Below are 23596 nucleotides of genomic sequence, written 5' to 3' on the forward strand. Positions count from 1 at the left end.
TCATTGACATGTCTATAGCAAGAGCAAAACCAACATCAATGATAAAAGAAGATTCTGAGTGGCAAAAATCATGCAGAGATTGCTGCACTTGCCAAATTCCCATGTATTTCTCCACCGAATTTACTGTGTGACAATTCAAATTCAATGAGATTTGTGTAGTTACAAAATGATTTGGGGATGTGACCTCCAAGCTTATTGGAAGTAACATACAGATTTTGTAACTTTGAAAGTCGGCCCAAATATTGTGGCAACTCACCAAACAGCTAATTCTCGTGCACATAAAGATCTATTAGATGCTCCCAATTGGCAATGGAGGAGGGTATCTTTTCAACTAACCAATTTTGTCCCAGCCATAATATGGACGGTTGGGTGAGATTCCCAACATTTGACGGGATTTCTCCGCTAAAATTGTTGTCACTCAAGTAAATCACCTTCATCAGTGGAAGCCCAAAATGGAGAGCAGAATGCTTTCGCTGAGGAAATTACCATAGATTGACAAAATATGTGAGTTTTCTAATGCTACCCAGTTTGACAGGGATTTGTGGTGGTCTTATTGGCTGGAGTAGTCCGGTAATTTCTTGGCGAGAAGTAGATCATTCACATCGTCTTCCACACTTCTCGGCATTACACATTGTTGATTTTTTCAGTCAGTCTGTTTGCTCTCATAGAAGATGCCTTTGGCATAATAATTTTAAAATAAAATAAAATAATCTTAAATAAATATAATAATTTAAAATGTAATTCTAGATGTATTCTAGACCTATTCGATTTAATATATATTTTATGAGTTAATTATAAAATATCATAATATCAGGGTCTGAGGTAATGGAGAGGTGGCATCATTTGGTGAAGAATTAATTTTAAAATTGCGAAAGAAGTATTGTGCTCAAAATATAAAATTTATTTATTTAGTTCAATGTTTTAATTACGCATTTGCTGAAATTGAGAATCAAACACGTGACTATAGTCTCGCGGTCCGTTCTTCATGGCATTAATTCGTGTGGTCCGTCCACTATTAACGGCGGTTGCTACTTAGTCTTCCACATTTGTCAGCATTAACAGAGGAAGGAAGTAATGAAAATTGGGCAAGATCGTATTTTCTGTGTACGAGCTGTGTCAGAACTGTTCAGATACGACATCGATTTGTAAGGGGCCCACACTAAAGAGTGAGCTTCTGCGGAATTCATCCCTTCCTCTTTTTCCTGCAATATTAACTTTATATTTTTCGTGCATTGCATATTTTTCGAACAGTCATCGCCAATCAAGCTGAATTGATCGATGACAACACACCTGAAGGTTATAGGACATACTAGAGGAATTGACGGTTATAGGAACATAAAGGATGAATTTCCTTCCGGAGGACAATTGCATCAGTGTTGCGTTTGTCGTTGGCTTCCACATGGCTGATTTTTGCAAGGGTAATGAACACCTTACAATTGGGTAAGGGTAAAAAGAGATCTTACCATCGTGGATTACGTTCAGAGTTAATTTGTGTCTTTCAAGACGTGTATATGGCAGGACTAAATGACATTTAAATAAATGTATGGATAGAGTTAAGTTAGTAGTTTAATTAAAATGAAATAGAAAGATAGTTAAATACTAATATGGTCATTGACCGGCAATTACTTTTGTCGATATGCAAACCTGTCAACGATTGGAAAAGAAATTACTAAGTGCAATCCACCTTTAAGTTATATTCATGCCCACTTCCCTTGCATAGGTAGCATGTGATTTAAATGTTGCTTTTCTGTGATTTTTCTCTTTTATCATATCTATCTCTTAAAAAACTATTCTCAAATCAAAATGAAGAAGTCACTCAATCAATTAATGAAGACTAATTATTTTAATGGAATCTCTATTGCATATCATCCTAAAACAAACTACTTCATGCTCACAACATGCTTCTATCCACTAATTATAGCAACCGTCCTGAATGAAGCTAATCATAATAGCATTCAATATGCATGGTGTTGATATGGAAAACTGACAGAGCATAAAACTAAGAATGGCAAGCCAAAAAATTAATCGTGGAGTGCATAGTAGAATAATTGTAATTTATTTAATTTAGGTGACTTAGAGATGAAAAGTGCTACCTCCTTTTCATAATTTGAAAAAGCCATTTTACATGAACAGTAGTGAGGTTGTTTACACTTCTATGTTAAGATGAAATGGAAAGATGCAACAAAAAATACATGAATGGATTATTTTGTTAATAAGCAACTTAAATTTTTTTAAATAGTATTTATGATCTCTTCAATTTAGATGTAGTTTAGATTGTATCAACTTCCATTATGGCCTTGACGTAAGAGGGAAGTTAAAATTTATAAAGTGTTTGATTAATTTAAAACATAAAACTAAACTTTAAAAAGAAATATTTGTGTTTTTTTTGCTTCCCAACGTTAGATTAAATGAATAGTGGTGAATAGTCGACGACAGCATTGACGTACCACATGCAAGTGGTAATAAATAAAAACATATTTTACATTAATCAGTGCTTCAACTTCTGACAGAAAACAGCATGAAAGTACTACGCAATCTGCATAAATTGTAAAATATTATATTCTCCTCGGGCGGCGAAACAAGATTTTATTCTCAAAGGACAATTTACTTTCAATATTATTCTCACTAAACAATGACGTAATTCTCCTCAGGTGGCCAAACTAAATTTACCTTCAATATTATATTATATAATCATATAATTGTATTTATATTTAATATATGATATATTAATATATTTATTATTATTTATTTATATCTATTTTATGGGTAATTTATGTTTTGTTATATTTCATGTCTGAAGGTAGGATACATGCAAAAAATCACAAGGAAAAATACTTTTCATATGGTTATTAATGTAAGTCCTTGGTGTTCAATGTTGTTGACGTTAATTTATGCTCTTTAAGTTGATTTATCTTATGATTTATGGATTGTTAAGGTCCATGCCATTTTAACAAGAACCTAGCATGATCCATTATCACGTATTGTGATGATTTAACTTGGAGAGTTTAATCAATCAACTTTCCTTGAAACATGCATAAATTTTATATATTTTGTGAGATGTTTACGAACTAGATGGGCATTGTTAGACTACAAGGTTACTTAATCTATGGATTTTTGTTGACAAATAATGATTCATAAGGTGTGAAGCTATAAATCTATATCCCACATCTGGTTAAAGATAATATTTAATAAATTTTGAATTTGGCAAATGCACCACACAATCTCTCAAACTACTAGAAACATGAGATGTCCCACACAACATTTCACCATTCTCAATCCTATATTCTATATCTCATCATCATAATAAAATCATGCATCTAATTTATTCATCAATGTCTACTCCCTTTTCTTATTAATTGGATGTATTTCATCTTATAGAAAAAACATGTTAGTATTATGTGTAATGGGTAGATCTAAGAGATCTTAAAGGTGAATTTTTGAGTCCTTAAGCAAATGATGTACTAGGTTGGTGGACGCTTCCCATGGAGACATGCCATATTTTGATTGTTGACCAAAAAGACAATAAAATGTGAATTTCTCTATTGTCAATATCTCCTTCTCTCTATATCCATCCTTGTTCTCTCTCTTTTTCTCTATTTTACCTCTCTATCAATCTACCTCTCTCATAATCATAAGTCCCTATCTATCTCTTTATTTATATTCATCTCCTTTAAATCCCTCTTTCTATATTCCCATCTCTCTATCAATATTCCTCTAACTAACTCTCTCTCTCTCTCTCTCTCTCTCTCTCTCTCTCTCTCTCTCTCTCTCTCTCTCTCTCTCTCTCTCTCTCTCTCTCTCTCTCTCTCTCTCTCTCTCTTTCTCTCTTTTACTCTATCTCTCTCATATATATTCTTCTCTTTATACACATTTACCTTTCTCCATTATTTAATTTTCCTCTTTCAAACAACTTCCTCCCTCTCCCTCTCCCTCTCGCCCTCTTTCTCTTTCTACCATCATCTTTATCTTGAAATCTATATATATTTTTATGTTTATCTCTCTTTCGCTTCATCTCTCTCTTTGTTTAATTAGATTCTTTTAACTCAACTCTTCCTCCATATCTATCTATCTACATGTACTCTCTCTCTCTCTCTCTCTCTCTCTCTCTCTCTCTCTCTCTCTCTCTCTCTCTCTCTCTCTCTCTCTCTCTCTCTCTCTCTCTCTCTCTCTCTCTCTCTCTCTCTCTCTCTCTCTCTCTCTCTCTCTCTCTCTCTCTCTCTCTCTCTCTCCTAATATAAATCTCTATATTTTTATTTATAACTCACTTGAATGTCTCTTATCTCTATCTATCCATATCTTTCTCTACTTCTATCTCCTTATTTCTCTATCTCTCTCCCTATCTCTATTTATTTATTTATCCCTCTCTATATCTCTTTACCACCCTCTATCTATATCTATTATTCTCCCTCTCTCCCTCTTTATACATTTAGCTATCTCTCTCTCACCCCTTTTCTTCCTTATCTCCCTCTACCTATCTCTCTCTCCCTCTGTCCCTCTACCAATTTCTCTCCCTCTCTCCCCCTCTTTCCTCCCTCTCTTTTTGTGTCTCCCCTCTCTCTTTCTCTTTGTCTCTCTCCCTCCCTAGCTCACTCCCTATCTCTACCTCTCTACCCTTCTCTTCCCATATATCTTTGTATCTCTCTTTCCTTTCTCATATATCTCTATCTCTCCCTCTTCCTTTTGTCCCTCTCTCCATCTTCTCCTATTTCTATCTTTCTCTCTCCATCTCTATTTGCTTATCTCTACTTCTCCTTGTTTGTTTTACTCTCAATTTGTCTCTTTGTTTATTTCCCTCTCACCCTCTCTCTATATGTCCTAATATCTCTATCACTCTATCATCATCTATATCTCTCACTATCTATCTCTCTCCCTCTTCCTCCACATATATCTATCTTTCTATGTCTCTTTATCATTATCTACCTTTACCTATCTATATCTCTCCATCGATTTATTTTCCTCATCATCTCTCCCTTTATCTTTCTCTCTACTCTTCTATCTTTACACATTTAACCCTCTTTATATCCATCTCTCCCTCCCCCCTCTTTTTCCCTCTCCTTTTTATACATCTCTCTAAATATATCTCCTTGCATATTCATTTCTATCTCTCCATATTTTTCCTATTTCTCCTTCTATATATATCTTGTTAACTACCCATCTTTGTCTACCCCTATATTGCTCTATCTAACTCTCTCTCAATATCACTCCCAATCTCTAAATTTATCTTCTATCTCTCCCTCTCTCATTCTCTTCCTTCGTATCCCTCTATATATTTATCTCTTCCATCGCTATCCTTCCATCCTCCTCTCCCTATCTCTGACTCTCCTCTCAATTTCCATCTCCTTCTCCATATCTATCTATATCCCATATCTCTATCTCCTGACCCCTCTCTCATTGTTTGTTTCTTCCCCCTCTATCTCTCCTTCTTTATATACTTACCTATCCATCTTTCTTTCTCTTTATATTGTAAACATAAATTGAGCATATTGATAATGGGCTCTAATTATTTATCTCCTATATCTTTTTAGCATAACCATTGCACACCAAGGTGCAATTGCTACAAAAAATGGCAGCCAATGTTTTTAGCGTACAAAGCACTGCATGAAAATGTCCAAATTGTACATACGTAGTTTCAGACATACCACCATTTATGAAATACTCTACAATTGAGCAGTATTCTTCTCCCCCATTACATTCTCTTGCACAATACCCGCCATTACTTCGCTTCAATCACAGAACAACATTTTTTAATTTAATAAAAATCAACCCCAACATTATTACCACATGCCCAATGACAGAGCGACATCAAAGACAAATTAAATGAAATGACACAACTTAAATTGTGTACACATGGCAATACAATTGAAATTGAAAAATCAAAATGATGACTTATAGATTAGCAAAGTCACAAAGCATAAAATTCATCATCATTTACCCTGTATGTTTGATCACTGACAACGATAAAAATATCCTATTGAATATGTATTTAAATACATTTTTTTATGCACAAGTTTTAGTTGTACTCACTTCTAACCTCGTATTTGTAAAATCATAATTCCCCTCCTACATTGGCTTTAACAAGAGTTTGAAATTTTAAAATAATATTTTAAATTTTGTATAATATAATTATTAACTTTATTTTTTATTGAATTTTATATTTATTAATGGTAGAGATATCATGAGTTTAGTATTTAATTGTGTTTTTCATATATAAAGTTTATATTAAAATATATTTATTGTTATTATACATTAGGTTTTATATAATATATATTTTTAAATAAAAAATATATTATAATATATAATTAATTTATAATACTGATTAAAATATTAAATATATTATATGTTAAGCATTATTTATATTTGTTATTTAATATGGTTAGAAGTGAGTCACTTAATGAAATGATGGTTTTTTGTCACTTTATGGCTTGTCGTTCATTATTTTGGTTCTTTGTTTCCCACTTTTCAATCCTTGTCATTTATTTTCTCATTTTATCCATTATTTGTTTATAAGAGATTATATTATTATGCTTTAGTAGGGTTTCATAATATCTTTCCACCAAACTCTATTGGTCGACATCATTGAAAACATGGCACAATATGTATAGTATAACATGCAAATTTTTAAGAATGGTGTGCAATACAAACCAATGAATAGCCATCATCGTAGAGGCCTTTTGTCTCCATCCGACTACTATAATCTCTCTCTCTCTCTCTCTACCTCTCTCTCAATCTTCCCCCTCTGCCCCTCTTTCTATTCCTATCTATCCCCTGCTCTCTATTGTAAACATAACATGAGCATGTTGGTAATAGAGCCTTATTGTCTTCTTCATTTAGAGGTCTTATTCCAATCATGTTTGTATCCTTCTAGATAGATGCAAACATTATTTAAAGCTACACTTCTCCATTGAGACCTTTGTAGCACAAAAACCATCATTTTCTATATAGCCTACCAATTCACCTTGTGTAATTTTTTATATTAAATCAACAAATCCATTCTAATTAAACTTTTTTGGCGTATGTGCTATTGCTAATAATATTTTGCGAGGATATCGTGAGAGCCGTGTATTCCAGCAGGAATCATACCTTCTAAGTAAGGTAAGAGTGGCGGACTTACAGTTTGATAAATTCTTCGGAGAGTGACTTACAGTTTGAAAAATTCTTCGGAGAGTGGCGGAATTGATCTTTATACGGCGCAGAAAGGATTCAACTTTATTTGCCAAGGAGTAATTATTGCTCTTTGAATGCTAAGACTATCTCTTTTTCTAATTTTGTATGTATATAATCTTCTAGAATTTCGAGAGTACATACAAAATGGATGAATACAGCCACCATATTTAGGCTCAGAATTTGGTCAACATCCATCTGTCTACCTACAGCGTAGATGAATTCACATTTAATGAATCAGTAAAGAAGAAATTTTAGAGTTCGATTCTCACATTGCTACACAATAAGACTAGATATGGGCGGTAGAGCAAATTTTGGATGTCCAGTGTTGAAGATTGCTATGGCTATGGGTGCTCTTTTGTTATGTGCTGCCGCCCTAGGAGAAATGGATGTACCATCAATAAATATAGGTGCTATTATCGCCTTGGACACAACTAATGGAAAAATAGCCAAGACTGCTATCGAAATGGCGGTTGAAGATGTAAACAGAAACGCCAGTCTTCTGAATGACACGCTCCTCAATATTGATATCCGAGACTCCAAACAAGATGCACTCATAGGCGCTTCTGCAGGTAATAACACATCCTCTACCCACCATAATCATATTATTAAAGGAATATATCTGTTTATTATTTATCTCTCTTTAAATTCACACTCTGGGTATAGAAAGAAATACCAATGGGTTTCCTCGAAATGAGCATTGCAGCATTGGATCTGCTCAGAAAAGGATGTGTAAGCATAGTCGGTCCACAAACCTCCGTGGTGGCTGAGTTTGTAGCGTATTTGGGCGTTGCAGCGCGTGTTCCAGTTGTAACATTTGGAGCAACAAATCCCTCTGTCTCAATGCATCGATACCCTTACTTCGTTCGTATGGTGCCCAGTGATACAACACAAATGACAGCAATAGCAAAGCTGATAGAAAAGTACAGATGGAGGGATGTGGCGCTTGTGTATGTAGATGATGATTTGGGGACGGGGGCCATTCCCGCCTTAAACGATGCCTTGCGACAGGTTGAGGCAAAAATTGTTTTCAAAGCTGCAGTCTCTCCCAAGGCGAACGTCTCCGCAATGCGAAGGATACTTGAGCATAAGCTTATGAAGCTGGAGTCGCGAGTATTCATCGTGCATATGCATCCTGATTTGGCCCTAATCCTGTTTTCCGAGGCGTACAAATTAAGAATGATGAGCAGTGAGTATGTATGGATCATTACCGACGGATTGGCCAGCCTATTAGATTCGTTCAACGCCACTTCTCTCCTCTCCATGAACGGTGTGGTGGGGGTTAAAAGAAAGCTCACACAAACCAACCTGCCAAGGCTGAATGAATTTGCTAGAAGATGGAAGAAGCGGTTTAAAGCCCAGAATCCTACAATACCAAGCCTGGAATTAAATGCCCGTGCGCTTGTTGCATATGATACAGTGTGGGCAATTGCTATCGCAATCGATCATCTCCTGCGTATGGAAGCATTCAATGGTAACTTTTCAGAGGCTTCTCGCAGCACCAAATTTCTGAATTTCAAGGGTTTTGAGGGTGGAGAGCAGTTGCTTAATCAGATCCTAGAGACAAACTTTCTTGGCCTGAGTGGTCCTGTTCGAATTAGTAAAGAAAGCGGAGATCCTCTGGAGAGCTCGTATGACATTATCAATGTTGTTGGCAGTCGTATTAATGTAATTGGGTCATGGACAGAAAGGGGCTTGAATATTACTTCAACACAAGTAGTTAATTGGGGTGGTGGATCAGGAAAAACACCACGTGGGTGGGAGATACCTACACCAGGCAAGAAACTGAAAATAGCGGTGCCTTGGGAGTCAGGGTTTTCACAATTCGTCAGCGTAAAACCAGTTCAAGCCAAGGCAGGTGCACTAAATAAGACATATGAGATTAAAGGCTTCTGTATTGAAGTGTTCAAATCGGTGCTCAAGAGATTGGATTATGAATTGCCATATGAATTGATACCTTATGGAACTGGCAATGTCACCGAGGGCTACTATGATGACCTCGTCTACCAGGTCTATCTCCAGGTCAGTTAACTTATTTTTTTCGTTTCTGTAATGTGAATCTATATTTCCAACTGATTGACTGGAATAAAATGTGAAAACGGAAGCAGAAATTTGATGCGGTAGTGGGAAATGTAGCAGTGATAGCAAATCGGAGCAAGTATGTAGATTTCACACAGCCGTACACGGAGACGGGACTGATAATGGTGGTAGCAAATTCAGACGAGGGATCAAGTGACCCTTGGGCCTTCCTGCTCCCATTTACTCCGGCCATGTGGATAACTACTATTGCATTTTTCTTCTTCACGGGAGGAGTTGTTTGGTTTCTGGAGCACAAGCAAAATAGGCAATTCAGAGGGAATCCTCGGAATCAAATCTTGACATTCATCTGGTACTTCTCTTGCTCACTCTCTCTTTGTTTCTATGGCATTATACATAAATCAATAGCTATGTATCCATCTTCAATACTTACTTTACTAAGGACAGTAAAGCTTAAACGGTCCAGACCTTCTCGTGAAGATAGATGGTCACTGTTATTAGGGCGAGGAGCCATAAAACAGATGAGCTGTCCGTGGTGATCATCGACAACTTGTCTTACCCACTAGATTCGGGCAATCTTCCCGTCAACTGTACTAAGCCGTTGTGGGCACGTAGTTCCCACTTTCTGCCAATCCGCATCCATTCATTCACGTCGATGATGCTCACTCCCTGGGCCCTTCAATCCCAATCCTATCATCTCCCACTCCCTAACTTTTTTAATCGAAATAAATGATCATTTTCAGAAGTTGGAGAGATTGTCCAGTTTCAGATACATAAATGATTAGTGAACCTTAAAAAATATTAGTCAATTGCAGAAGCAATTAAATCTGATAACATTAATAAAAATAATAATTTTAAACTTAAAAAATGATTTTTAATAATAACCTTGATTAATACATTTGATTAATTTAAATTACTAAACCGAATAAAAGCATAAAAAAGCTTTTCCAACTACCCGCTTGGTTTGCAATCAAGTGAAAATATTTTCTTAAATCTTAAAGAATAATTTTTTTTTAACTTATTTGAATGGCATCTTACTCCCAAGACGCTTCTTAGGTGGGAGGTTTTTATAATCATATAAAATAAAATTAAAAGCTCTATTAAAAGTTCTATTAGAAAGAGATTTTAAGTTTGAGAATATGGAAATGTTTATTACTTATAAAATTGTATGAGATGCATTTTATTAAATTTTTATGATTAGATTATGTGTCTCAAAGTGTTATAAGAAAATTTTATTATGTGAAAGAGTCATTTATCAAATATATAAATATTATTTATTTATTTATTAAAAAATCAATTTAAATTTAATAATAATTGTAATTAATAACTTATACTTATTTTTAAAAATATTATTGTGAATTAGTTTAAATCTGAATTTAGGATTTGTTATGTTGTGTTGGGGTGTTCTATCATTAAGTTATTGATCTATTTGTTGTTTAGATCATTTGTAGTTTAGGTGTGGCTCATTTTCGTACAACTCTCTTACGTTACTATGTAGATGTAGGACCTCTGAGTTGTGATTAAAGTACTGTACAACTAAGATACCAACTAAGTTAGTGACTAATCCATCTTTGATCCATGTGTAGTTCATTTTCTAACAATCTTACCATCATTTTGGTTATCTATGATTGTTCTTGTTTAAATTAATGATATTATTAAAATGTATAGCTTTTTAGTGAGTTCAAATGTGTTTTTAATTGTAGATGCATATTTCAAGTGTAAATAATGTGTATTACAATTGCTTCTATTTTTTCTATATAAAAATTTATATTTGTTTGTATATCACACCTAGGGGAAGAAGACCAGCTACAGCCCATGTTCAAATGACACTGAAATGTGCACTGTTGACCATTGCCAAAAAAGTCTTTGAAATTCTGATGTACTGTTTAAAATCTATGGATGCACGAAATTAACTATAACAAGTACTGATGCTTCCCATAACATGTTATACTTCTATGTCATGTTGTCTAACACCTTTCTATAAGATGTATAAGATGTTTCTCCCACACATTAGATGTCTGATACAACAACTTTAATGTATTTCCTATCAATTTGTTGGATCACTTGCAAGTTCTTATTATGGCATCCCGTTGACGTCGTGATCTCCCTTCACCCTAGCCAAAAATTTGTTTAAATTATTAAAAATATTGATTTCAAACGCCTTCTCCTACATCGGAACCCAGGTGACAATTTGCAAGCTAAATTGAAATTAAAGTCCACTAACACGGTAGAGAAAAACAATTTTGTCAATGTTTTAGTGAAAAAATGCCCAACTTAACCTATCAACATCTATACAGCATACGAAGCTTTCCAATTTTTCTGATTGAATTATTTAATCTTTTAACATGCAGGTTCTCTTTTTCCACACTCTTCAAGACTCAGAGTAAGAAGATTCTATCCCTTTCTTTTCATTGCAGATGGTCAAACTATAGTGCAATTTACAATGCTTTCAAATTCCAAATTAATTTTGTGGATTACGCAGGGGAGAGGATTGTGAGCAGTCTGGGCAAAGCAGTGGTGATAATTTGGTCTTTTGTAGTTTTAGTGTTAGCGTCTAGTTACACCGCCAGCCTGTCGTCAATGCTTACCGAGAGGGAAATTGTACCAAAGTTTGAAAGCCTTGAATCTCTCATTGTCCAAAATTTGCCAATCGGGTATCACCGGGGATCTTTCATAGACAAGTATTTGGAACAGCAGTTGGGTGTGAACAAAAGTTTGCTTTGCCCATACTCATCTGTACAAGAGTACACAATTGCACTGAAGAACGGACCCACCAACGGAGGGGTAGCCGCCATATTTGACGATCAAACTATTTCTCAAAACACATTTCTATCAACAGGATGCAATGCCTATGCCAAAATTGGTCCTACGTACAGAACAGGAGGCTTCGCATTTGTAAATCTCTAACCTTACCTCCAAATCCCAGATTTGTCTAATTCACAAATCGTATGATTGATTCCAATTGTGTGTACAGGTGTTTCCAAAGGGGTCTCCGCTGGTTTCAGACATTTCCAAGGCTATATTAAATCTCTCAGAAAGCACAGAGATGCAGGAAATAAGGAAAAGGTGGTTCAATTCAAGTGAAAGCAAATGCAATGCAGAGTCTGGCGGACTGGAATCAAACAGATTGAGCCTCAACAACTTTTGGGGTGTATTTTTGCTGACAGGATGTGTGTCATTTCTCAGCCTGGTCTACTATTTCTGTCGCCTACTTTACCGGTTTGTGTACAGAAGCGATAATTCATCTCATGTTAAATCCATCTGCTCCCGATTGCGAACGTTTGCCAATTATGCAGACCAGAAGGACGTCCCGCCACCAAAAAGAAAGAGATGTGAAACCGCCATTTCGTCAAATGGAACCGCCGCCTCCAATTCCTTTCAAATCACTGTTTCAGCAGGACACATATAAGCGGCACTCCATATCAACTAAAACTACGCTAGCTTGTAAACGTATCTTGACCACAAAGAGTGAAGACTGGGTCAACTTAAATTATCATGTCCATGGCTAATTGCAGTACTGCTACTGATACAATAACGGATAAGTCAAGCTCACTGTGACAATTTATGTCTAGTCTTTGTAATTTGGTGAGGTGTGCAATGCATGTATGTTACTTCCCTTTTTTAATAATTAAACCTTTAATAAAGAAATGTTTGTGGACAAATGTCTCGCATCCATTTTAAACCTGCATTCTAGTTGTATGTCGGAGTCTTGTTTATAGTGGCTATCGTGATAGACTAAGTCTGATCTTTGGATTCCCTTGATTTCCCTCACACATTATATCCTTCCTAAGCTTTATACATCATGAAATATTCCTAAATAGAATTCTAAAAATGTTCATTAAGAATAAAAAAATCTTCATATCTTTCTGATTTCTAAATTAGTTTAATGAAATGCTTTCAATCTAATATCGTTGTTGGCATGTGGACATGATATTGAGAGTTTTTTTTAAATTGACATGTCATTTATAGAAGAATTAAACATCAAACCGAACTTAAAGACATGCACAATATGTTAAATTTAAAGGAAGATAAATAACTAATGTTATGTAGCAAAATGTAAGAATTCAACTATTATGTAAGATTTTATATCTAATCTAATTGTTCTATATACTAAAATTAGCATCATATTTACTTTGTTAGTGTAGAGGGAAATCTTGACAAAAGGAATTCCATTTTTTAATCTTTTGATTGAATTTCCCTACTAACGAATCTAAGAGCTACCATAACTTGTTGAGCCTAAAATTTTTGGAGAGTGGCAAAATCTTATAAACTCTAATTTAATTTGTAATGTTCCCTATCTATATATTTTTGTTTAATTTCTATGTGCTAGCCTCAAAATCATCTTAAGTATAGGAATAGAATGCAAAAGGTTAAAGCAATAATAAACCATCATTCTAAATCAAGAGAAATACGTTTAGATTGAGCATAAAGATGATTAAGTCAAATTCTTACATTCACTTGCTAAAGAAAAATATATGCTTTATTTTCTCATAGATATGAGTGATGTATTTATTCTTTGAATTATTCAAGATCTTGATAGTATATAATACTATGATGCATGTTTTGTGTGTGCTCTTGATGTGTTATGTGCACATATAAGTGTTAGCATGAGGAGAGATAAAGGACTTGAGGGATTGAGTTATAGGTGTTTGAAGAAGGATATGAATGGTTGAAATTAAATGATGGATGGATGACATAGATTAAAATAGACATTCTTGGGGCATTGGATCATGTACAAGAGGAAATATGGTGTGCCTATATTTAAGCCCAAGTGAACAATGACACAAACTTAATTTTATTAATATATACACATGTATGGTGAAAAATCATAACCACCTAGAAGGTTGTGAGAGGATAAATCTAACATGGGTGTGAGAGAATCCCTCCCATACATACTAACAATGGTGGCCACCTAATAGGTTTAGGTGTCTAAAAAAGACACCCTTGAGGGAGATTTCATTTTGCAACTCTCTTATAGAATTCATTATATGATTAATGGAAGATCCCGCTATCAACATAAGAGAAATTCTAAAATATTTGAATAAAAAAAGTATCTGAATGAAAAAATTATTTCATTTGTTTTCCAAATAAAGTTTAATCCTTTCAATTTGCTATTATCTTTCTCTGGTTCCTTTTTTAGGTGGACTAAGACACCTAGTGCCATATTTTTAGTGGACTAGGGCACCCAATTCCATAGTCCATCCAAAAGATGCCCAAATTTAAACAGTTTCAAGTTTTAATTTTTTCCATTCATTATCCAATCTTGATTTCACTTGATCGTTGGAAGTTAACTTATAGTTAGAAATACCTTATGAACCCTATATATAGGAATAATTTGTCACTAATAGGTTACCTAAGATCCTTATATGAGTGAGAAAGTTCTTTCATGTTTGAGCATTATGGAGCAACAAGATAGAACAACCTATTAGGGTAACTGGTGGACAACTGAGAGAGGGGGGTGAATCAGTTGTCAACAGATTATGAAACTTTAAGAACACAAAACCTTTTATTGGAATGCATAAACAAAATACCAGAATATAAGATATATAAGTTAAGAAAAAACATAAATCACAGAACAATTACTAATCATCCGCAACACATAACACCAAGATTTGTACGTGGAAAACCCGGTAAAAGGAAAAACCATAGTGGGAAGCCTACCCACATTCATATAACAGTTTTACAGTAAGTATGTGATTACAATAAGAGGGCCCTGCACATGCAAGAAGGCCAACAAGCTAGAGTGCACTGCTCATCACAAAAGGAGCCTCACTGACTACAAAATAAATCCAGACCAATCCGAAAAGATGAATGAACTGCAAGAATAACATCTCCTATGCCTAAGTATAGTTCTGGTTAAGCTCAATACCAGAGGTCTTAAACCTATTACAAAAACTCAATTTGATCACCTATGATTGACCAAAACCTCTGCATATGATTACAACTTTATTCGCATGCAAATAATCCCATAACCTTTCGTAACCATGATCTACAAAGAGATCTTACATCGTATATATACCAACCCAGAACCTAAACAATTAGGTCAACCACCTAAAAGATAATATAATAAATCTATTACATAATCCCACAAACCAATGATAAACCAAGTCGGCCTAAGACAAAAATAGCATAAACCAATCGATAAATCCAACCGGTAATGCATCAGGAGCATCAACCAACACGTTACATAAACCAGTCCATAACCTAACAGAATAAGACCAAACCTAAAATAGGTCACCATAAGCCAAATGGAACACCATTGATCAATTGGAACATGAACAAGATAGGGTCAGTGCAAGAAGATGAGTCCACTTTTTGGCCAAAAAGTGGAAGTGTTTTCCCTGATTTTCAGATTTTGTCTCATTTGAGCTTAAATTTTGAAACACTTAGAGATTGAATCTTGGAAAAAGTCAGTAATATAAAAGATAGCCCTCTGAGTGTAGTTTCCAAATATATAATTTATTTTAATACCCACATAATAAAAAATAACTTTTTAAATGGAGTTCTGAAAACTATGTTTTAAAAATGCCTGTTTCAGGACCATACCATGCATGTGTACGACCCACACTTTTTGACACAATTAAAATTATTTTCTCAAACCGTTTTGGGAAATGGTTTGTAACACACTGAAGATTGATGAGCATATTTTTTTGTTTTTTTTTTTCTAATATTTTTTTTTAATTAATTTTTTAATGGCCGTAATTATCTTTTTAAAAATTTGACGTGTACGACCCACATAATTTGATGTAAACTTAACATTTTTTGATTTTTTTTTTTTTAAATACAAAAGAATTTTGTGTAGATTGATGACATATAATTTTTTTTCCAAAATTCTTTAAAATAAAAAAGTTATTAAATTAACAAAATTAGTTAATATTTCAAATTTATAGACCCGATTTAATAAAAATTAAATGAAAAATAGTTAAAATAATCAATTTTTAAATAAATTTACATATTTAGAATCTAGACAGTATAATCTGAAATGGGTTTTAATTTCGTATAAAAATTCTCTAATTAGAGGCGCGTAAACTATTTCTGAAGTTCATATTTGTGCTTTCATTCATGGAGATTTGCATTTGCAGGTCCATGTCTCAGGTGTGGCCATCCGAGGCCTATCCCGGGCCTAATCCCGAGCCAAGTGGCGGGTTGTGGAATCAACTTCCACAAAATGGGCCCCCGTTTTCAAACAAGGGTGGATTGTGGAAAAAAAGGAAAAATGCCATTTAGAAACGGGGGCCCGCTTTTAAACAAAATGGGGGGCCGCTTTTAGAAACGGGCCCCCGTTTTTAAAAACGGGCCCCCGTTTCTAAAAAGCGGGCCCCCGTTACCTTTCGGCTCGGGAGCCCGAAGCACAAACGGGCCCCCGTTTATAAGAGCACATTTTCCAATGCACGGACTTCCGCGAATTTGTGACTCATTACCTTGCACTTGCCCGATAACTAACTGAATCTTGATAACCTTCTAGAAGCCATACCAACACCGCTTATCAGATTCATCAAAAGATCTTCAACAAAGCTCTACTGGGTAAACCCTTACCGATAACCAAAAGGCTTACTAGAACAAAAGATAGCTACCAAATCATCAATCCCAAACCAACTGAATGTGATACGCATCAGAAACACATGAATAACCAATCCAAACCAATTCCAATAGCCAGAACATACCAAAGACAAATCTCCTGACCATCATCAAAGTCCAACCACTCTACTAAAACCTAGTAGACAACAAAAGAGATAGTGTTGACATCAATGACAAACATCAATGCAAAACATAATGAATTCCTCCAAATCGCCAACACAACCTACATGCAAGTATGTTTTCATGATTGATCTTGTTATTCCTTGTCATGTCTTGTTATTGAATCACTTGAATGAATTATCTAAAGATAATTATATTACCACCATTATGAATTTTTAAGGTAATCTTACTTCGATTCAACATTTAAATACTTATTTATCCTATGTCCTACCAAGGGTAAACTCTCTTTTTCATCGTTATAGTTGTACTAAAGGTGGAAACATGAACATGGATTTTGACTCATGAAAGCCTCTATACAACACGATATTTTTCTCCTTTATTTGTGTAGGTTACAAATTCAAGAGTTGAAAGTTCCAAACTTGTGCACTGTAGATTGAGATGCATAGTCCCAAACTTTGAATAGGCAAAAACCCCTAGACTTTGCCAATTTTCTCACTTGATTGACAATTTTAGGCTATAATTTTAAGGGAAATATATATATAGATTCTCTAGATATAGAATCTAAAGCCTTAGCTTATGAAGATACCTCCATGTCTAGGGTTACTAGCTCGCTAGACCAATACTTTTACCTCTAGATTTCAATAACAGATTTTTCTTTGCATCTCATTTCTTGATATGTAATTATATGCATTTTTTTTGTTCTATATCAATTTTTTGATGTTGAAACTTATCAATTTTGTATCACTTTATCTTGATGTTATCTTTTCATATCAAATGATGTCCAATCATATTAAACATTAAAAAGAGGAAATAATAATACACAACATACAACTCTCCTTTAGTAACAAAGTTGGATCCTGGTGGCTATTTCTATGAATGATATTGATTTAGATCCTAGTTTATGTCTCTAGACAAGGACTCCATTTTCCCATAATTTCACACCATTAATTATGATGAAGGTGTATTTACCTACATAGTTAGACCTATAAATAAATAAGATAACTCTCTGACATATCATCATATCATCTATTATTGAATTCATATTCTATTGTTTGATTATTGGACATCACTCCTTCAAAGTAGTCTACTATATTTACAATCTTTGCATTTATTTCCAAGATATCATAACACTTTTAAAAGTCCATTATGAAATATTTATTCATCTATTCTTTGTATTTTGGAGGAAATGTGATTTTTTGAACATATACTATATTAGTTGTCAATAGTGTACATAGGGCTAAACTTATTTATGTTTAATTTAACATATATTGCCTTTTCTTCTTGCTCATTTTCTTATTTTTCTAAGAAATGTAAGTGGTTTTATATCTTTAATATCTATTTAGGGTTTCATTATTTTTCCCTTTTATTCTTTCCCGTTTTGTACATTTAAATAAAACTAATCATAAAGAGGAAGATATTTTCTCAAATATAGAGGATTATTACTCATTCAATGGTATTTTCTTTCAATTATTCCAAGTACATGTCACTACCCATTGGACAATTAATAAGAATAAGCATAAAACTAACATCAATCTATTCACTTTTAAATATTTTGTGAACCCAATCATTCTAAAAGTGTGAGCTAAAAGAACATGAATGCAATATGAAATAAAAAATTCTCCAAAGGTTTTTATGGACACCATAATACTTACAATATCATCATATATCAAATATTAAGTTTCAAGAAAGTGTAATTATGGGAGTTTCATGTACTCTATAATTTTAACACTATATTTTACACTCATATTAGCATTTATCTCACATTGTATGTTCTTAGGTCCATTCAAAGATATCATACCAATTTTCTTACTCTTGGTGTTTTAATTAGATAAATTTGGAGAGGGCCCGAATCCTTACATATTAGTCAACAATGTCGACAAGAGGGAGGAATTCAGAAGTAGTGAGACCACCAAAACCAAAATAGACGAGAACCTTCCATGAAAGAGAGGCCTTTGATTGGAGCCACAAACTAGCGGGCACAAGGGTCTCAACCCCACAAAAAATTTTAAATTTTAGAACTGAGAGGTTTAAGAAGATAACCCAAATCATCTTCCAAAAAAAAATACTTGCACATGAAATAAAGTGGCCAAGGCAAGCATAATCTAACAATGTATTATGAAAGGTTTCTAGCAACCTTTTACCTAAAGGATCACACTAAATGGATACTTTCTCAGACAAGGGAGGAGACAAAAAAGATTTCAAAAACAACTAATTTTGGAAGGCACTCAAAAACCTTATAATAATAGAATCACCTAGCCATTCCATAAAAAATACTAAACATGATAGCCAAAGAATGGACTAGAACAAATAAACCAATAAGTTTTGGCAGGCTCCCTAAAAAAATTTACTAGTAGGACCACCTTGAACAAAGATCTTCTTGGACAAGGAATATAAATATTTAAAAATCTCCTAGTTTGGAAGGCACCCAAAAACCTTGAAACAATTAAATCACCTTTTAAGACAAAAGCCCTACCAAGCTAAAAAGCTAGAACCCCATCAAGATCTACAATGAGATCAACCTCAAGGTTGGCAGAAGTAGTAACTCTCCTGAATGTGACCACCATCAAACCAACCTTCATAGGGAACAAACTAGCATCCTAAAAGTGAGCATTGGAAAAAACTCAAGAATATAATAAAGGGACCACAACCAAACCCACCTCTAGAGAGAACATGCTAGTATATGTAAAGTCATCAATATAATAAGCTCCAAAATCTAACAAAGCGTTCCAACTAACACATCCCAAAAGGATTAACCAAGTAGTGAACAACAACCAATCATTAGGCAGCACAAAAGTTAAAACCCTTACTCCCTATTTAGAAACAATTGTAGCACTAGAACTCATAGCCAAATTAGCCACGCAATAGTGGCCGATCAAAGAAACTAAACATAGTAGGGATGCAGATAAATCTAGATCTTAGGTGAGAAGAAACCTTAATACTTGAGAATAAAGTAATCCAAGCTAGAAGGAGGTAGATCCACAATGAGAAGAAGTTGGTGGGTAAAACTTGACCAAAGCTAAGGCACCCATAAACCAACACATAGAGCAACTAAACACACACCCAAAAAAATAAGTGAAAACTCGACTAGGCATGAGGTAGATCCAAAAGGCCCTCATCATCCAATCCATCTCAATCTCCATGATCAAAATATTTCTCCTCTCCAACCCTTTCTCCTACATCTCCTAAAGTTAAAGCACCTTTGATTCCTTTTCTCAACCACAAAGGCTCAAGACCATATTGAACATGGATAAGAAAATGAACACATAATATTGGAAACCGACAACTTAGACAAGCGAGCATAGCCAACAAATCAAGGAAGGAAGCTTGGACAAACTATGACTCCAACAAGTTGCCAATAAATAGAGTGTCACTAGTCGTGTATAGGGAAAACTAGACACCTCTGTGCAAGAAACATGTCGGACCCCAAAAGAGAAAGTGCACATGGAGATAGCCCATAAGAATCATGGCCAAAACCACACCAACAGATAGACCCTCCCTCTTTTTATTCATCTGCTCCTCAATAATTTTTTTTTATTTCTTACTCTTGGTGTTAGTATGGGATTTTGTTCTTGTATTTCTATATTTCTTGCATAAAAATAATTTTTTAAAACCCAATATCCTCTTATCTTTTGAAACCTTTTTGGCCCTGTTATACTTAGAAAAATGTTTGATGTATGCATATCCACATAATTGATTAACATCCTCTAATTTTATAGATATAAAATATTCATCTTCTTCTAAAATTATAATATGTCATTGCCTAAACATGCAAATATAATTAACATTGTATCTATTTGATGAATCCCAACAACTTTATTTTTCCACGTCCCTTCATTTTCTAACATTTCTGACCTTTGAGTCTCTCTATCTCAAACATTCTCAAGTTTTTTTAAAATATTCTATACCATACTTGAGAATTTGAGTAATAAATTTGTATATTCAACATTATCTTCTATGAGTTTAAACTAACATTGATAAAATTATTTAGTGATTTCAACAGAGGTCATCTCTATCCTAGTATTGCAAGTGAAACTGTTTAAAACTTCTATTGAATATTTATATATTATGGTTATTGTTGTATGTCCTCATTGTGCTTTAGCAATTTTGTTGGAACTTAAATATCTCCATTTTCATTTATCATGTATTATAACATTTTAATTATTAAACCCCTATGATATACAGAGCTTAAGAACATGTGCACCTTTCCTTTTTCCTTAATTTATTAGGATAAAGGTCAAATGACCGAAATAGTGGCTTAACATGGTGGAAATTTCATAATTAACCGCCCCCTTTCTCCACTTTTCAACTTGAAAACTTATTTAAATACCCCCAAATAGACAAAGGATTTGGATTCCTTCTCTTTACTTTTCAATTTTTGTATTAAATTATTTCCAAGTTGTACAATTTCACAAATTTTTTGTAGGCCAATTGGATTAAAATTCCCTTCTTAATAGTAAAATGCCTTAAAATTCAATGATCAATCTTATTTGTCAGGCAACCATGGGCATTTTTCCTTTGAATGCTAAGGAATCTCTTATTTATAAGAATTCCACAATAGATTTTCTACATATAATTCATAAGCTTTAGATAAAGGAAGATTTTAATAATTTCCCCAAGAACAGTAGTTGTTGTTTGGTTTATAGATCACAAATAAAATATAAAATTCAAATGGAATCATAGGAATCAAATCTTGACATTCACCTATTACTTCTAATTCTTACTCTCTCTTTAGAAGCATCTTTAGAATTATTCAATATACTATTCAAATAATAGGCTGCATTGACATTGTTCTAAATTTTCATTTTTATTATTATTTTATTCACCATTACTTTTCTAATTAGAGCCCATCAATTTCCTTCTTAAAATTTTTAATCTGCAAACCTTTTTTTTGTGTAATTCACTTTGATTTTATGTTTGACAACTCATGAAAAAAGAGAGTGTAATTTCTTTCGATTATATGCGTGTTTGACAATTCATTTTTTTAGATTCTTGATAAAAATAGTAGGAAGATGCTTGAAAATGACATTTCATTTTATTATTCCCACAAATAATACTAGAAAATATGTTTTAAAATTTCATTGTGTTGACAAAATGGACATTTAACTAGCTAAACCATCATGCAATGCAAATTTGAAGTGTAAAAAATTTTCAAGCCAAAATGTGAGCATGATTATCACCTTTCAACCTATAAAATTGAGCACTAAAATTTTTCATGTCTTCTCTTGGAACTTCCATTTTCATTTTTGGTTCAAACTAGGATTTAAGGACACAGTTTGAACGAGGTTGAAATAATTTTTAATTTTTTTATGGTAGAGATTTAACAAATTAATATTTGGACAACCACGACCAATACTTAAAAAAAATTACAATGTAGTGGATTGTAAAGATTCATAAATAAGTCTACAATGAGTTTTAACATTACAAACAAAAAGGTGCACTTTCCAAGAGCAAGAGCAGGAGCAGGAGTTGACAAGGGAGCAAGTTCAAGATTGAATTTGAATGACTCTAGTTTTGGGAGTCCAAGGGATTTCCTTATGACTCGCCCAGCAAAATTGGTCCCCGGTCCTTTGGATGGGGCCTCAAATGATACATGGGATGGTGGTACCATGCAGAATACTGCCAATTGTAAATCTATCTTTTCTAACAAACCTAGTGAGGTTGAGGGCCCCAATAATAAGATTCCCTCTATGGAATGCAATAAGAAATGGGCCTCTCTTTTTGCAACTAAGCTTAAGGGTAAGGTCGTTTCGCCAGTACCGCATAAAGTTGACCAGGATTCTGGTGCTTGCTCCATCTCTATCCTGGACTTTATTGTGGATAAGAATATGGATCACATGAACTTAGTCTTGGTTGGAAAATTTGTTGGACCACACTTGAATATTGAGGATGTTAGATCGTGGGTGTCTAGGAAATGGAAAGGTAACAATCAAATTGATGTTGTGGCTATGGCCGGTGGCTTCTTCTTCTTTTCATTCACCTATGAAGAAGACTTTTGATCTATTTTGGCAAGAGGTCCCTGGATGCTAGGCAAAGCCTTGCTGGCCCTTAAAAAGTGGGAACCAAAATTTAATCCCAAAGACTCAAAATGTAATGAAGCCCCTATCTGGGATAGATTGCTAGGTTTACCAATGGAATTATGGGGAGAAGAAATATTTGCGGGTATTGCAGCTTGTTTTGGTGAGATAATCTCAGTCAACCCAATGACTACAGCTAAAAGATGACTGGTTTATGCCAGATAGTATGTCCATGTTAAATAGTCTATAAACCTACCTTCCCAGATAGATCTTTTCTCTAAGCTAGGCAAATGGGTGCAGAAAGTGGAGTATGAATCCATCCCTTTCGTGTGTTTTCATTATTAAAAATTGGGTTACTAGGCCAGGAAATGTCCATCTAAGCCAAAGAAGGAATGGAGAAAGAGGAATGATTTGCCGCTCTCAGAGAAGACGGATGCCCTGCCTGCAGAGCCTCCTTTGATTGACTTGAGTAATGATTTGGATGGATCTATTCCCTCTATTCCTACCCCGATTGTGGGGATGGGGATTTTTCCTAAATCTGACTTTCCTTCAAATGTTCTTGTTGCCCTTGACCTGAACCTCTTGCCCCCTGAGGAGAATATTGGAGAATCCCCTCTTGTGGATGACCCTAGTGATGAAGAGATTTTTTGAAATGCTACTGGATTTGCTACGAATCTCCTGACCTC

The 23596-nt window shown here is 34.3% G+C and overlaps 1 protein-coding gene across 1 annotated transcript; it reads left to right on the forward strand.

Moving 5' to 3' along the window:
* Positions 1-7389: 7389 nt before the first annotated feature.
* On the forward strand, positions 7390-12851 carry LOC131044202 (glutamate receptor 3.3-like). Its single transcript, XM_057977477.2, has 6 exons — positions 7390-7733; positions 7868-9183; positions 9270-9550; positions 11550-11581; positions 11681-12093; positions 12173-12851. Exons 1-6 carry the CDS (start codon positions 7457-7459, stop codon positions 12605-12607), a joined length of 2754 nt encoding a protein of 917 aa, XP_057833460.2. The 5' UTR covers positions 7390-7456; the 3' UTR covers positions 12608-12851.
* Positions 12852-23596: the final 10745 nt, after the last annotated feature.

Source organism: Cryptomeria japonica, chromosome 8 (assembly GCF_030272615.1).
Source record: "Cryptomeria japonica chromosome 8, Sugi_1.0, whole genome shotgun sequence".
NCBI classification, from domain to species: domain Eukaryota; kingdom Viridiplantae; phylum Streptophyta; class Pinopsida; order Cupressales; family Cupressaceae; genus Cryptomeria; species Cryptomeria japonica.

Bases quoted from the DNA above. Each gene is read 5' to 3' on its own strand.
- LOC131044202 (XM_057977477.2), top strand. From the start codon at position 7,457: ATGGGCGGTAGAGCAAATTTTGGATGTCCAGTGTTGAAGATTGCTATG. The intron at 7,734-7,867 runs GTAATAACACAT...TGAGCATTGCAG, and splicing joins ACTCATAGGCGCTTCTGCAG to CATTGGATCTGCTCAGAAAA. The intron at 12,094-12,172 runs GTAAATCTCTAA...TTGTGTGTACAG, and splicing joins GAACAGGAGGCTTCGCATTT to GTGTTTCCAAAGGGGTCTCC.